This window comes from Podarcis liolepis (assembly GCF_965112155.1).
Source record: "Podarcis liolepis genome assembly, chromosome: 4".
NCBI classification, from domain to species: Eukaryota; Metazoa; Chordata; class Lepidosauria; order Squamata; family Lacertidae; genus Podarcis; species Podarcis liolepis.
Genome location: NC_139558.1, coordinates 83,836,793 through 83,851,387, shown reverse-complemented (window position 1 = coordinate 83,851,387; position 14,595 = coordinate 83,836,793). Strand labels below are relative to the sequence as shown.

Here is a 14,595-nt window from a genome sequence, read left to right as displayed (position 1 = left end):
TTGGCAGCTGCATTGTTCTCCGAGGGTATACCAGACGCACTTAAGTCCCCGTCTTTTTTTTGTAGGCTTTGTTCATACCAAATTATTCTTGCACTCTGCTAGCATTCATGATGGCTTGTTAAAGGAGTGCATCCTAGCAACGAAAGGCTGGTTGCTAAGCAACATAGCTTTCCATAGGTTTTTCTTGTTTAAGATACTTTTTGGTGGTAGTTTTATGAAGGCCGCCAAAGTGTGGGTTTTGAACTGTATTCTTTCATTAGGATACTGTTGTGATTTGTTAGTGGCGATGGGGCTACGAGTGAATTGCAGCAGTTAGTAAATCACAACGTTGTTCAACTCGGCTTCCTGAATTCACCATGTATTTGTACTGCAGCACTGTCTGAATGAACATGGAGATCGTTATTTTTATAAAATCAAGCCTGTTAGGGCTTACTAACATTGATATCCTCTTAACAGGTATTACCGCAGTTGTGCATCCATTAAACAAAATTAAGAATTCCAAGAAAATGGGGGGGAAAGTTATTTTTGTAAGATTAAAACAGATTGGACAGTAAAAATGCTTTTGTCTTTTTAAATGAGAAACTGTATATTTAGGATGGAAAACTTTGCTTTATTAACCATCATGATGCAGCTTTTAGAACTAATTTTTAAAAGCTAGTGAGAAGCACCTATGACTTTGAGAGGAGAGGGGACAAAGAAATATTGGGGGTAAAAATGAATTCTGAAAGGAGAACAAATTGTGCATCTTGTTAACTTTAACCAAATCAATATTTTAATTATAACTGTTTGGATCCCCTCCCCTTAAAAAAAATCCTCTAAATTACATAAATTGTGAGTCCTTTGGGGACAGAAATGTATGGTGGTTTAAAAATTACTGTTACCCATCCTGAGTTTTCAAAAGATGGGCTATACCTTTAAAAATATGTCATCCTTTGGAACTCATTTTAGACAGCAATTTCCTAACTTTGTGTTATGATAATAAAAATATATTTCTTCTCTATTATTGGCCTCAATCCACAGGCTGTTGTATGTGAAGATTTCCTGTGCCAAACAGATGGTAGGTACTATCAAGCACGGAAGTGTTAGTCACCTGTTGAGGAGAGAGGGAGTTCCTGGAATAAGTACTGTTGCCCTTGCTCTCTCACTCACTCACACTAATATATATATATATATATATATATATATATATATATATATACGCACACTAATATATAATATATATTGCACATATCCAATAGCTCTGGTTACAAGGATTTTCTCCACACAGCACATGGGACTTCATCTGGAAGAGTATTCACCAAGTCCAAACTTCCTTTGCACTTATTGCCATTTCTGGATTGAGACAGATGTCTTTAAAGCATTTCTTTTATCTAAATGTTCAGCCACATAAATGGCATTATACATTTAAATAGGGTCCATTTTAAAGCAATCAGTGTGCATAGATGCTTGTGTATTCAAACATCCCACCCGTTGTATCAGGTGGGATGGGCACACGGTGTCTTGATGTCTGCAGTCCTGTTCCATCTTGTGTACAGAGTTGAAGCCGTTTGTTGACTACTTGCTAAAATAAATGAAGATTTCACAGCAGCTCTTGGAATTGCAGCCTTCTTAACCACTGGTTTAGCTTTATTCCCAAATATTCCCTGCTTGAAGTGCTGTAGGTTTAGACTTCCTGGTGTGTTTAAATCATCAAATTTTGACTTACTGCGGAAGGCAGTATTTTTCTGACAGTGGTAATTGTTCTGCTTTTGTATTAGAATTCTTACTTAAAAACAAACAAACCAATTTTTTTTAAAAAAAAAAATACAGGTAAAATGTCTTGTTTCCTTGCTTTGTGGCGTCAGACTTCTGGAATTTTGTGAACACTTGGCATTCTTGATATTCCACCTGTAGTTTTTGCCTGCTCTACTCTTGTGCCTCTTGTTTTCTCCTGCACCATAGTCTAGATCTTGTCAGTTAATATAGCATGAATGCTCGAAATAACTTCAACACTCCATAAAAACTAAGAGCAGACAATTGATGAACATCCTGGGTTTTGCTCCTAAGAAACTTGGCCGGACACTGGAAATTGGTATAATTCACATCCATATCAGAAGGTTTATAGAAAATGCTAAATAGGAAAAAAATGGGTGAGGTAGACTCCCAGCTTATTTATAGATGAGAGTGATATAGTGTGCCAGAGTTCCTAACCTGAATGGTGGTAAACATTGAATGTCACATATTTGCAGTCCTGTAATGGCAGTTAAAACTGTGTGACGGGAATTGATATGACTTGATAATAACTCAGACAAGCACTGAAAATTCATATTTGCCGATAAATATGTATTTGGACATTTATGCTGCACTATAATAATCTAAATGTTTAGTAAATTCTGTCTCACTGGTAATATGTCGTAAGGATTTTGAGTCCTCTTGATTTAAAGTACAGTATGATTGAGCTGTCTCATTGTTGAAACAAAAGAGCTTTATTGACTTGGGGCCTTGACATCTGCTTGAAAACCTTTACAAGGGTCAAAGGCCAGCACTAGTTTGGCCAAACTCATTTTGGAACCTTGACAATTTAATATTTGCCTGTGATACAAGTATGTATTGGACCTTTCACAGAGCTGAGTTCCAAATAGATCTCACCAGGAGGTGATTAAAAGAGAGTGATTTGAATCTCCCTTTAGGAACGCAAAAATCTAAATCTTAAGACAAGTTCCAAATGGAAAGAAAATACCTAGTTCTAACATTATTATTTCTTCTTTAGGAATACAGGATACTTTATATCCCGGAATACAGGAAAACCAACAAAGTGGAGTCAAGTACATGCAGCAGCTTCATGGGCTTGAAGGATCACTTGAGGCATGACCTAGGCCACCTCTATGAGGACAGCACTGAGACTCAAATAAGTGCCATTGCACCTTGGTCAATGGTAGAGAAACCAGCCATGGATAAAGTTAACTCTAGGAAGGAGGATACTAACAAGGAGACTTCTGAAGAAACTGGAAGCTCCAGTTGTGATTCTGAGGAGAGCACAAATTCCGATAATGAATTGGAACGACCAGCTATAATTGGACCAGAATCATGCTTCTTACCTAAGACTCACAGACCACTGTGCAGGTCTCCTTGTTTAGAACCGCATATATTAAAGCGCAATGAAATCTTGCAAGACCTTAAGCTGGAGGAAGCTCAGATAGGGTCTAAAGAACTGAAGAAACCTCCTGACGTGGTGAAAGAGTATCAAACCAAACTGGAGTTTGCACTTAAGTTAGGTTATTCTGAGGAACAGGTTCAACTTGTCCTGAATAAGCTTGGTACTGATGCTTTAATCAATGATATATTGGGAGAACTTGTCAAACTTGGAAATAAAACTGAGACGGATCAGAGTGTAAGTAACATTAACGCTAGCATAATGCGAGAAGCATCTTCTGTTGAGTCTCAGAGATCTGACTCCCCGCTTCCGGAAGATGTGCCAGTGGATGGTGATAACCTCAGACCTATAGTTATTGATGGCAGCAATGTGGCAATGAGGTATGTTACAGTGGAATGATAGCCGTTGTCTTTTGGGGTTTGAGTTGTAACAGGTGAGCATATTACTGCCCTTCTGTTACTCGTGACGTTACATGATCAGGGATAATCAATGTGGTGCTTTCCAAATGGTGTTGGATTACAGTTCCCCTCATCCCAGACGATCAGCCATGCTAACCGGGATTGATGGGAGTTGGTGCTCTGACAAACGCGGATCCCTTCTTCCAGCTCTGATTCCAACATCTGCACTGCTTTGGCTACCCCTGCATATAGGTAGACTGCCAGCCTAGCAGTTTGAAGGCACACTAGTGCAAGTAGATAAATAGGTACCACTGTGGCGGGAAGGTAAATGATGTTTCCATGCGCTCTGGCTTCCATCATGGTGTTCCATTGCACCAGAAGCGGTTGAATCATGCTCGCCACATGACCCAGAAAGCTGTCTGTGGACAAATACCGGCTCCCTCAGCCTGAAAGCGAGATGAGCACCACACCCCATAGTCGCCTTTGATTGAACTTAACCGTCCAGGGGTACTTTGCCTTTTTTACTTTTATCTATAGGTAGAGTATAATCTACTCAAAATAGTTCCCCCATCAAGTAAGAAACAAACAGAATAGTAAGCAAACATTTACATTTCTAAATCGCAATATGCACCATTACTTCATGAACTTGAGCTACAACCTGTTAAAAAGAGTTTAAAATTCCAACGATAAAACTTGCTGAAAAATATGGGAGGTTATGGAGTCCTTCATCAACTTCAGTGTCACAGTAGCAAACAAAAGCTTGGTGTAAAGCATACTATTAGCAGTGCACAGGAGACAACCTCAAACATTTAGACCATACACACGTTCTGTAGAAGGAAAAAATAAAAATTTTATTACTGTTATCACACAAGATTAGTCCAAAAACACAAAAGTAGCAATAAAACTCAATCCTATACACAATTAGGGGGGGAAACCTACCTCCTAAACTACCAAGGGCTTCTAAAACATTCACGAGACTTAGACTGCAATCATTTTCTCACTTACCTGGGAGCAGGCCCCATTTAATTCAGCGCAACTTACTTCTGGGTGGACATGTATAGAGTTGCACTGTGAAAAATGCCTGAATGGTTAATGGCTGGAGATATATTCCGCTTGAGAAAGCATAAGGAAAGCTATATTTCACTATAGAGAGTAGGCATTCTCTTGGAGATGGTTATTTTGAATCCCCCTTGTGTTGGAAAGCCGTACATGAGAGCTTTCTTTGCCTTTCCATGCAAAAGTGTATTCAGAACTGAGGAAGAGATTCCCTTGGTTTCAACATTAGAACTCTTGGGCATTCAATGAAGCTGACTGTTGGACAACTTAAGGCAGATAAAATTGTGTACTTCTGTACACAGTGCACCTTAAGCTATGAACTTGCTCTCAACTCAAATGCTTTAAAAGAGGAGTAGGCAAATTCAAAGAGGGCAGTGCTATCCACTATCAACATTTACTAGCCACAATGGCTATGTTCTGCCTCCACCGTCTGAGGCAATATGTCTCTTAATACAAGTTTGGAAATTGCAGTTGGGTGTAGGGCCCTTTCACTCATGTCCAGCTTTGCAGACTTCCCACAGGCAGCTGGTTGGCCCCTCTGAGAACAGGGTGCTGAGAAAGATGGGCCAGCAGACTTGTCTCACGTTCCGTGTGGGGTTTTCTGTATTTTAACAGGGGGAGCAGAAATTTAATAGAATGAAAACCGAACTAAGATTCTTTGCATGCACAAGATTATCCAAAGTAATGGCAGATATTCAGTAGGGACGCAGGTGGCACTGTGGGTTAAACCACAGAGCCTAGGACTTGCCGATCAGAAGGTCGCGGTTCGAATCCCCACGATGGGGTGAGCTCCCGTTGCTCGGTCCCTGCTCCTGCCAACCTAGCAGTTCGGAAGCACGTCAAAGTGCAAGTAGATAAATAGGTACCACTCTGGCAGGAAGGTAAATGGCGTTTCCGTGCACTGCTCTGGTTCGCCAGAAGCGGCTTAGTCATGCTGGCCACATGACCTGGAAGCTGGACGCCGGCTCCCTCGGCCAATAAAGTGAGATGAGCACCGCAATCCCCGAGTCGGCCACGACTGGACCTAATGGTCAGGGCTCCGTTTACCTTTTTAACAGTACTGCAAGGGCGAATACAGAAAGGAAAATGTACGTGCGCACGTATAAATATTGAGCTAACCATGTTGGCTCAACAAAGCTCCTTATACCACTATTGGGATGTGCAAAACAGAATGTGAAATGTCAGGAAATACGATGATAGGATGATAGATGAATATAGCGGATCCAATTTATACATCACAAAAGTGTCCCCAGTCTGTTTTTATGACATATAATGTATTCAAAGTATTATATTAGACTGTACTGAACTAATCGCTTGTGACTGTTTCCATATTCTTCTTGGATTTTATTTGGCGTTTAAAAGCTCAGCAGAGATGAGTTTGGTGCAGACTTCCTGCAGGAAGAGCATGCTTGACAATCAAACTGAGATTCTGACTAGATAAAATGGGAAAGCTACATTTATTTCTGGCAAATATGTGGTTGATAGGAAACATCCCCAGTTCCTTGTAACTAAGGTGGAGATGGCTTGAGCTATGCTTGCTCTTGCAGCTCAGATGAAGAGAGATTTGAGAGTGTCTTCTGTCTTGAGGGAGGCATGAAGGAAAAGAGGCAGTGAGGTCAGGTCAGCAGCTGCAAGTCTCACACTGAAGGAACATCAAGAGGTTAGGAAAGGAGGACAGCTTAGGAAACTTGGAGATTTATCTCCATCTACCCTTCCCAAGCAGGTATATTGGCCTACAGCTCTTCTCATAGTAATTTTGTCCCATAATACACTGGTAGATATAGACATTATGCAGAAGCGTATTGTGTTTTAGAATCCAAATGTTCAGACACCAACTCCTGGTTTCATATATGCCGTCCCCCCCAGCACCTGTGGTGCTTAATTCAGGTTTCTTCACCCTGTAGCATGGCAACCTTGACTATGCACAGTTCCCTAAGGAATTCCAGGATCTGGTAGATGAAGCAGAATGTTAATTGACACTCTTTCTGAAAAGCTACGTACTATATATAACTAGAAAACTTCACTCCCCCACCACCATCAAATTGATCTAGCCTGCCTCTTATTTTATTGGAACGACTCAAAGAACCACTAATGAAATATTGGTTGGCATCCACTGGTGGATTTGTCCAGATGGAAAGTGCTTTGGCAAGCTGGGGCACCCAGTTTTCACCGCTCCCACCTACCTGCTGTAACTCTCCACTGTGACCCTCCTGCTATGTTCTGGAGTATCCTTTTCCAACTTGGTCCTTTTCAGATGCCTGGATTACAATGTCCCTTATCTGATGATCAGCCATACTGGAGCCAAGACTGATGTAAGCTGTAAGCTAAAACATCTGAGGGCAGCATATTGGGAAAAGCTGTTTGGCATTCTACCCCCACCCCCGAAACAGCCTTGGGAGGAGGGCTTAACTAGTTGAGGAGAATTGGCATAAATTGGGTACTCCAACATGCAGAACCACTCCCGAATATAACCCAATATCTTTTATCTGCTAAAAGGACAATTTTATGTGAATTGAATGTAATTATATAGTTGACATTTAGCCGGAATGCTGAAGCTGATACAACCAAATTATTTTTTTAGTAAGCCCTGTAGTAAGGATAAAGAACTGATCTTAAGATCCTAGTGAAGGTAATTGCAGACTCCCCACTGCCTTTAATGGAATCAGGCTTTCGTTGAGCTGACCTTATAGCTGCCTTCGGAGTACTGAACCACGCTAAGCTTGTTTTTAAAAGTACATCCAATTATGTCAAGTGACATGTTCCCATTTCCAAGAAGCTGCTGGTGGCTAAAGTAATCGACTTTTACATCCCCATGACATTTGTTTTCCTAGCTCAGGGTACAAAGAAGGGCCTTTTGTTCCCATTGCTGCCAAAAGACTAACTCCCTGCCCCCCGCCCAAATAATCGTGACTTTGCCATAACATCTCATAGGTACAAGTCATGGGGGAAACACAGTTATAAAATCAGTGGCAATATATTTCAGAGCTAAGCTGCTCGCCGTCCAGGTATACTTTCTCTTTACAGCTGCAGATGACTGACACTTAATTGCATGAATTCAAAGTAATTGTGCATTTTGCTGGATACAAAGAACGAGGGTGACTCATCACTGATGTGATTTTTGCAAGAGCCTTGACTTCAGTTCCAGCTCTAAGCCAGCAAGGCTTTTCAGCAGTGATTCTCAAACTTCTCCCTCCGAGCCGTGCTTTCAGAATAACAATATGCTCGCCCCACACCAAATTTCTTATTGATAAGAAATACACTGGAAAACAAAAAAGAAACAATTCCTTGCAGTGCTTGATTGGTAACATAGAACGCAACTGCTTTATAATGTGATCTAGAAAGTATAAAACAATGCAGCTACAATATTCATTCCAAAAATAAAATTATAAACAAGCCTCTTGTGTCCCTTAAGTATGCACACAAACTCAAATGAGAGGCGTGAGCTTGCTTTTGCCAGGTAATCTCATTTATATTAGGCCTAATTTGAAACAAACAAATTCACCTCATCAACACAAAGGAGCCTTTCTCTTTTCTGATCTTTCATATTTGTCAAGAGTTGAAAATCCTTGTTCACAACAACATGGCATGGAGAACTGTAGAAGAATAGTCAAGATATTCCCCAGCACTCTGTTGAAAGACGATTCTGGATCACAGCTAGGATTGTCCTCAATATCGCTTGATGCTTTTGCTCTCATTTTGAAAAGTCTGCAAATAAAAAAACACCATGTTGGTAATACATGGTAATACAGTACTACACTGAAATAGGGACGCGGGTGGCGCTGTGGGTTAAACCACGGAGCCTAGGACTTGCCGATCAGAAGGTCGGTGGTTCGACTCCCCGTGACGGGGTGAGCTCCCATTGCTTGGTCCCTGCTCCTGCCAACCTAGCAGTTCGAAAGCAGATCAAAGTGCAAGTAGATAAATAGGTACAGTGGTGCCCCGCAAGACGAATGCCTCGCAAGACGAAAAACTCGCTAGACGAAAGGGTTTTGCGGTTTTTGAGCTGCTTCGCAAGACGAATTTCCCTATGGGCTTGCTTCACAAGACGAAAACGTCTTGCGTTTTTTGCAAGTTTGTTTCCTTTTTCTTAACACCCTTAATACAGTTGCAACTTGACTTCGAGGAGCAACTCATAGAACGCGGTGTGGTAGCCTTTTTTGAGGTTTTTGGCGATTTTTGAAGCTTTTCCAAAACTTTTCTGACACCGTGCTTCGCAAGACGAAAAATTCGCTAGACGAAAAAACTCGCAGAACGAATTAATTTCGTCTTGCGAGGCACCACTGTACTGCTCTGGCGGGAAGGTAAATGGAGTTTCCGTGCACTGCTCTGGTTTGCCAGAAGCGGCTTAGTCATGCTGGCCACATGACCCGGAAGCTGTACGCCAGCTCCCTCGGCCAATAAAGCGAGATGAGCACCGCAACCCCAGAGTCGGCCACGACTGGACCTAATGGTCAGGGGTCCCTTTACCTTTACTACACTGAAATGTTCAAACGTTTCTTTGGTTGTCCATGAATCTTCCTGCCACACCGGTGTGGCTCCCCATGTCCTTAGACAACCACTGTTTTACAGTCATAATAATGTATCGATCAGATTAGGTTTTGTACTTTATGAAAGCTAGAACTAAGTAGCGGGTTTTAAAAAGGAAACGTAGGACCAAAACTCACTATGCAGCCTTTACAGGAATAGTGCATTCCTTTCAAAGTATGTGGACTTTGTTTTGGGTTATGCCCTATGTTTTCTGAAGGAATGGTTTTGGTTCCATAGGTGTTACAATGAAGCATTTTTAAGAAGGGTTTAGAATTAATTCGGGTGGTAGTCAACTAAATTTTACTCAAGAGTAAACCCATTGAAATTAATGAACGTGACTAAGTTAGGTCCATTAAATTCAGTGGGTGTACCCTGAGTAAAGTGGAATAACACCCTTTATAATTACCATATAAATCAAATCAGCACCTTTAAACCTGAAGCAACTATAAAACCCAAAAGAAAATGCACAGCAAAGTGAAAATCCAAAAAATAGTGGATCTGAATAAAGTTTTTTTTGTAATAAATTATTGGTGTTTGCCAATGGGAATGGAGTAATTGGTAGGCTTCTCTGGGGTGCAAATGATATAGTTGCTTCATGAATTCTAGCACAGAACTATCTGATGATTCCTTGAAAATAAAACTTCCCCTTCAAATGATAAAAAAGCCAGCTTGGTCCCTTATTCTTTGGAGTTTGCCGAAGTCCTGCATAGTTGATATTGCTTGAACTCCTCCCAAATGAGAACTTTATGGTCAATATAAAGTAGACATATATTAGCACATATTGGGATGATCATAGACTGCATTTCAGAACAGATCTTTTAGGATTTTAAGCTGTACCTTTCTAACTACTTTGGATGGGTGCTTTAAAGTTAGCACACATCCCAGCTTTTTTCTGATCCCATAATTTTAATGGGAAGTTTCCTTTTGAAGAGCCAGGGTAGCATGAATAACATTTGAGATATCCTGCTAGCAGTTATTAGCAATTGGCTTGCTGAGTTCTCTTTCCTGATATGTCGGTTGAAAGGAATAAACTTACAAAGGGAGTAAAACAACATCCCTGTTCTGTATACACTAAAGATGTTTCCAAACTTAAAGCATGGTTGCTTTTGGGAATGTATTGTTGGTGTTGTCTTGATAAATAACTTTTTATATACTTCTGACTTTTTCTAATGATGTGTGGCCCCCACATCAAGGAACTCAGTCCTTCCGCTCTTCCCGATTTCAGAATTTGTATGTGTGGACTGGAAAGTGACTTCAACAGTTATGCATTAAGGAGAAAGTGCTAGTCAGAAAATACCAATATGAAATTCAACAGGGTGTTCCTGGATTAAGAAGCACTAAGATTTGACAATGTGAAAGAGAGATCATTTAAACTGATGTGTCATTAAACTAGAAAGAAGAAATTAACTGAAGCCTGAGTAAATACTTTGTAAGGGAACAGAGCGCTTATGCCACCTTCTTCTTCTTCGTCTTCTTCGTCTTCTTCTTCTTCTTCTTCTTCTTCTTCTTCTTCTTCTTCTTCTTCTTCTACGGCAATCACTTGTAGCCGAGTAAGATTGTCTTCCATATACTGGCTGAATGTTGTCTTAACAAGGAATTCTGTGTATTACATCCTGCTATTTTTTCCAAAACGCCCAAATCCGTAAGAACCGCTGTTTGCAAGGATGCTCTTCACATTCACTTTCCAAGGATAGAAGTGTGCTTCTGGTAAGCATGGCTGTTTCTGAAGAAGTATATGAAATATTGGAGTTGTGAAGTGCACACCTGCTTCAAAGAGGAGCTCTTCTGAGCTATGCGAGTCTTCTCTCAGAAACATGCACAGGTAGTATATATTCCATTATTTGCTCTTTGAGCTGTCCAAAGACATATAAGCAACTCTTGAAAATGCCACCTTTACTATTTTTGTGGTAACACAGGGACTATTTCTGCATCTAGCTCAATATTGGCTGGCAATGGTCCTGCAAGATTTCAGACAAGAGACTCTGTTATGTACTGAGTTGAACAGGATCCAAAATGCAGCAGTCTGATTGGTCCTAGAACAATAGGATTCAGAACTCTCGACTCCAAGTATATTTCAGTCTCCAAGCCCTGTCGGAAGCCACTGGACCTGGGCCTTTCCTCATTCAATGTGTGTTCTGTACCAGTGAGCTGCAGCCCTTTCTCTTAACTTGTTACGGCCTGCTCCTTGACTTCTGGTGCTGAGGGGAAAGCCACACTCTTCCTTGAGGGGGGTGAAAGAAAGATGGCAGCCGGGTCACGGAAAGACTCTTGTAAATATTTCGTCCCTGGAAATGAGGAATTATCCTGTTGGGATATGAACTGCCAATGAGCTGGCTCTGGAAAAAAGACCACCAAGATGTTAGTATTCATTTATTTACTATTAATCACATTTCTACCCCATCTTTCCCCCAAGGAGCTCAAGGTGATACACGTTGTTCTCCTCCCTGTTTTTATCCTTGCATCAGCCCTATGAGGAAGGTTAGGCTGAGAGGCAGCGACTGGCCCAAGGTCACCCTGTGAACTTGGTGGCCAAGTGAGGATTCAAACCCTGGTTTGGCAGGTCCTAGTCCAACACTCTAACCACTACACTGCCCTGGCTCTCTTTCGTACTAGCAAGACATTTTTTTCCCCCCAAGGGCAGAGTATTCTCCCAAGTTTTCAACCGGGCAACCCATAACCCACTTATAAATGGCTCTAATATAGCTGTACCCCAGGTTTTATTAGGACAAACTTGCATAGTCGCTTGGAAGTATCCAAACCAGATTTTAGCCATATTGAAATATGTGATCATAGAGGAATATCCTGATAAAACTGTTGCAGGAGTTTGCAGCTACACAGCATTTCTGCCCTTTCTGTGAGAGTTGCCACCGACCACGTCACCTTGGTAATTGCAGGTCTTGGCTGCAGTTCACAAAAGCTATGGCTGTACCGTGAGGTAAATGTAACTTTGTGCAACACTCAGAAGTCATCTTTTCAGATTTGAATATTGAGGACATAAGATCAAAATAAAAAAATTTGGATTCTAATAAATATAGTTTGTTCTGCAAGCATATGTATGTTCCTGACCGCCGCCGGACTCCCTGCTTTCTGTTTTAATTCCAAGTTGGTGCAGCTGTGTGTGAGAGGAACTCCCAAACTCATGTGCACTGTCGCGCGCGTGTGGCTTGGTTTGCTCTCTTTCTGAGTTGTTACCAGCTGGTGTGAAATAGGCTTCATGTTTCTGGTTTAACATGAGAGGTAAATGTGTCCCATTTTCAGATATCTGTGGCTAGTCAAGGTGACTTGGGCTCTGCATACGCTGACATTCAGAGCTTTAGTATCTGTTGTGTAATCAGCATAGTCTTTATTAGATAATTGAGCTGCTTTTTGGGGAGACACATTTTCCAGGTACTTTGAAATGAAAAGGCCAGTTGTTACGGGTTAATATTATTGGCTGTGCAGTATGTACAGTACTTATTGTTTACAAGCCATTCAGCTGCCTTGTACAGGTTCGATACAGCTTGTGGCTGGGTTACTTGAGAGACCCACCTTATCCTTTAAGTATCCAAGAGGTCACTGCTTTTGGCAGGAGAGTCCTCCACAGCATCTTGGAGCAGGAACTGCATTGTGGCTGCCCCTGCTTTCTTCCAACAGATACAAAATGCAGCCACTGTTTATAGTTTCCAGAAGCAACTGGAAACATTTTTGTTTCATCAGGCTTTTCCATCTGGACGTTCTATGCCTTGGGTGGTTATTTATACAGTTCTTAAACCTATTTTTAGCTGGTGTTATTGTATGATTGCAAATCCCCTTGGGACTTAAGCAAAAGGCAATTCGTAAATTAATAAAACAAACATAATAATCCAATGTATTTGGTATATTCCATTCATATTCATATGGAAAAAAGTGAAGGTTGTAATACAGGAGGACAGTGATTTTGGGGATGTTTATTTCAGCCATGGAAACAAAGAAGTATTCTCTTGTCGGGGGATCAAACTGGCGGTGGACTGGTTTTTGGAAAGAGGCCACAAAGATGTCACGGTGTTTGTGCCAGCATGGAGGAAGGAACAGTCCCGACCGGATGCTCTCATCACAGGTATACGTTGCTCTGCCTTCAACAGCTGGATTTGAAAAGGGTTGCTGGTCAACCAACTTTTACTCAGAGTAGACTATCCATTAATTTCAGTGAGTCTGCTCTGAGTAAAAGTTGAGTGCAACGCTGTGGGACTCCAGAGTGCACAGAATTTTGCATGGTACGCATCAGGCTGGCCTCATACATTTTGCCATAGAGCTGTGAGTTATAATCCAGACACCATATGAAATAATATCACTACCTTACTCCTGATCCTGCGATTTGCCTCCCCGCTAAAGTACTGCGAGACTAATAAATAAACATGTAAAGTGGCCAATAATTCATTCTCCTTATGGTTGTAACATATTGCTTGTACAGAGAAAAATTCATATGAATGAGTCTGTGCAGGGTTGTAGAGCCTCTCAAAAGCTGCTTGTTAATTATGTAAGGCCCTGGCACTGAAACCTTGTCCAAGTCCTTTTGAACATTTTTCAGAGTTGGGCCATCTTATTTTCAGTTTGCTTCCAAAGTTTGAATGAAAAGCCTTATATTCTAGTCCTAGGATTCTATTCTGTTTCTTGTATTTGAGTTTCATTAAATCATGATTATGAATCATAAATCCTTGGAAAAGGGTATGCACATAATGCCAATAAATTTTAGACTCCTCCCTTTAACACTCAGTATACACAAGGTGAGCAAAGCTTCTTTAGCATGCATTTTTCTGGGAAGATTGTATCATTGGGAGAGGGAAGATGCTGAAATCCTGATTTTGATAGACATTTGGTTTAAAAACATAGCTTGTGCTTAATTATATTTTAAATGGGAAACTTTTTTCTGTTCTTCTGTTAAGTATCTTTGAAATCAAGAACCCCTGTTTAATATGTGTTACTAGAATTAACTTCAGTATTCCTTGCTCCTAAGTGTAAGCAGGACTGTAGATCCTGGCAAATGTAATTTATGTTTATATATTTTTAATGTGTTGCTGAATATTAGTCATCTTCTTCCAGCAGACTCAGAAGTGCTTTTGTTAAGTCATTCTTCTCTGAACATCTGCTCTCTTGTAACAGAGCTCAGTTGTAGGCCGAATAAAGCATTGACCTCAGTGCTCTGCTTTCCCCCCTTTACTATAACTAGACCAAGAAATCCTGCGTAAATTAGAGAAAGAGAAAATTTTGGTGTTCACCCCATCCCGCCGTGTTCAGGGGAGAAGGGTGGTGTGCTATGACGACCGGTTCATAGTGAAGTTGGCCTTTGAGTCGGATGGCATAATTGTGTCAAACGATAACTACAGGGATCTTGCAAATGAAAAGCCAGAATGGAAGAAGTTCATTGATGAACGGCTGCTGATGTATTCATTTGTAAATGACAAGTAAGTTGTGGTTTTTTTATTTAAAAAATCTTGCTGGGAAATAATTGGCCTCAGGACTTGG

The 14,595-nt window shown here is 40.9% G+C and overlaps 1 protein-coding gene across 9 annotated transcripts in view; it reads left to right on the top strand.

The window, feature by feature from the left end:
• Positions 1–14,595, top strand: part of ZC3H12C (zinc finger CCCH-type containing 12C) — a 47,348-nt gene that overhangs the window by 26,238 nt on the left and 6,515 nt on the right. For all 9 annotated transcript variants that reach the window (XM_083499318.1, XM_083499313.1, XM_083499315.1 and 6 more), the window contains 3 exons: positions 2,750–3,513; positions 13,050–13,189; positions 14,300–14,534. In XM_083499318.1, coding sequence (XP_083355444.1) covers positions 2,822–3,513; positions 13,050–13,189; positions 14,300–14,534 — 1,067 coding nt within the window. In that variant the 5' untranslated portion in view covers positions 2,750–2,821. The remainder of the gene's footprint in view (positions 1–2,749; positions 3,514–13,049; positions 13,190–14,299; positions 14,535–14,595) is intronic.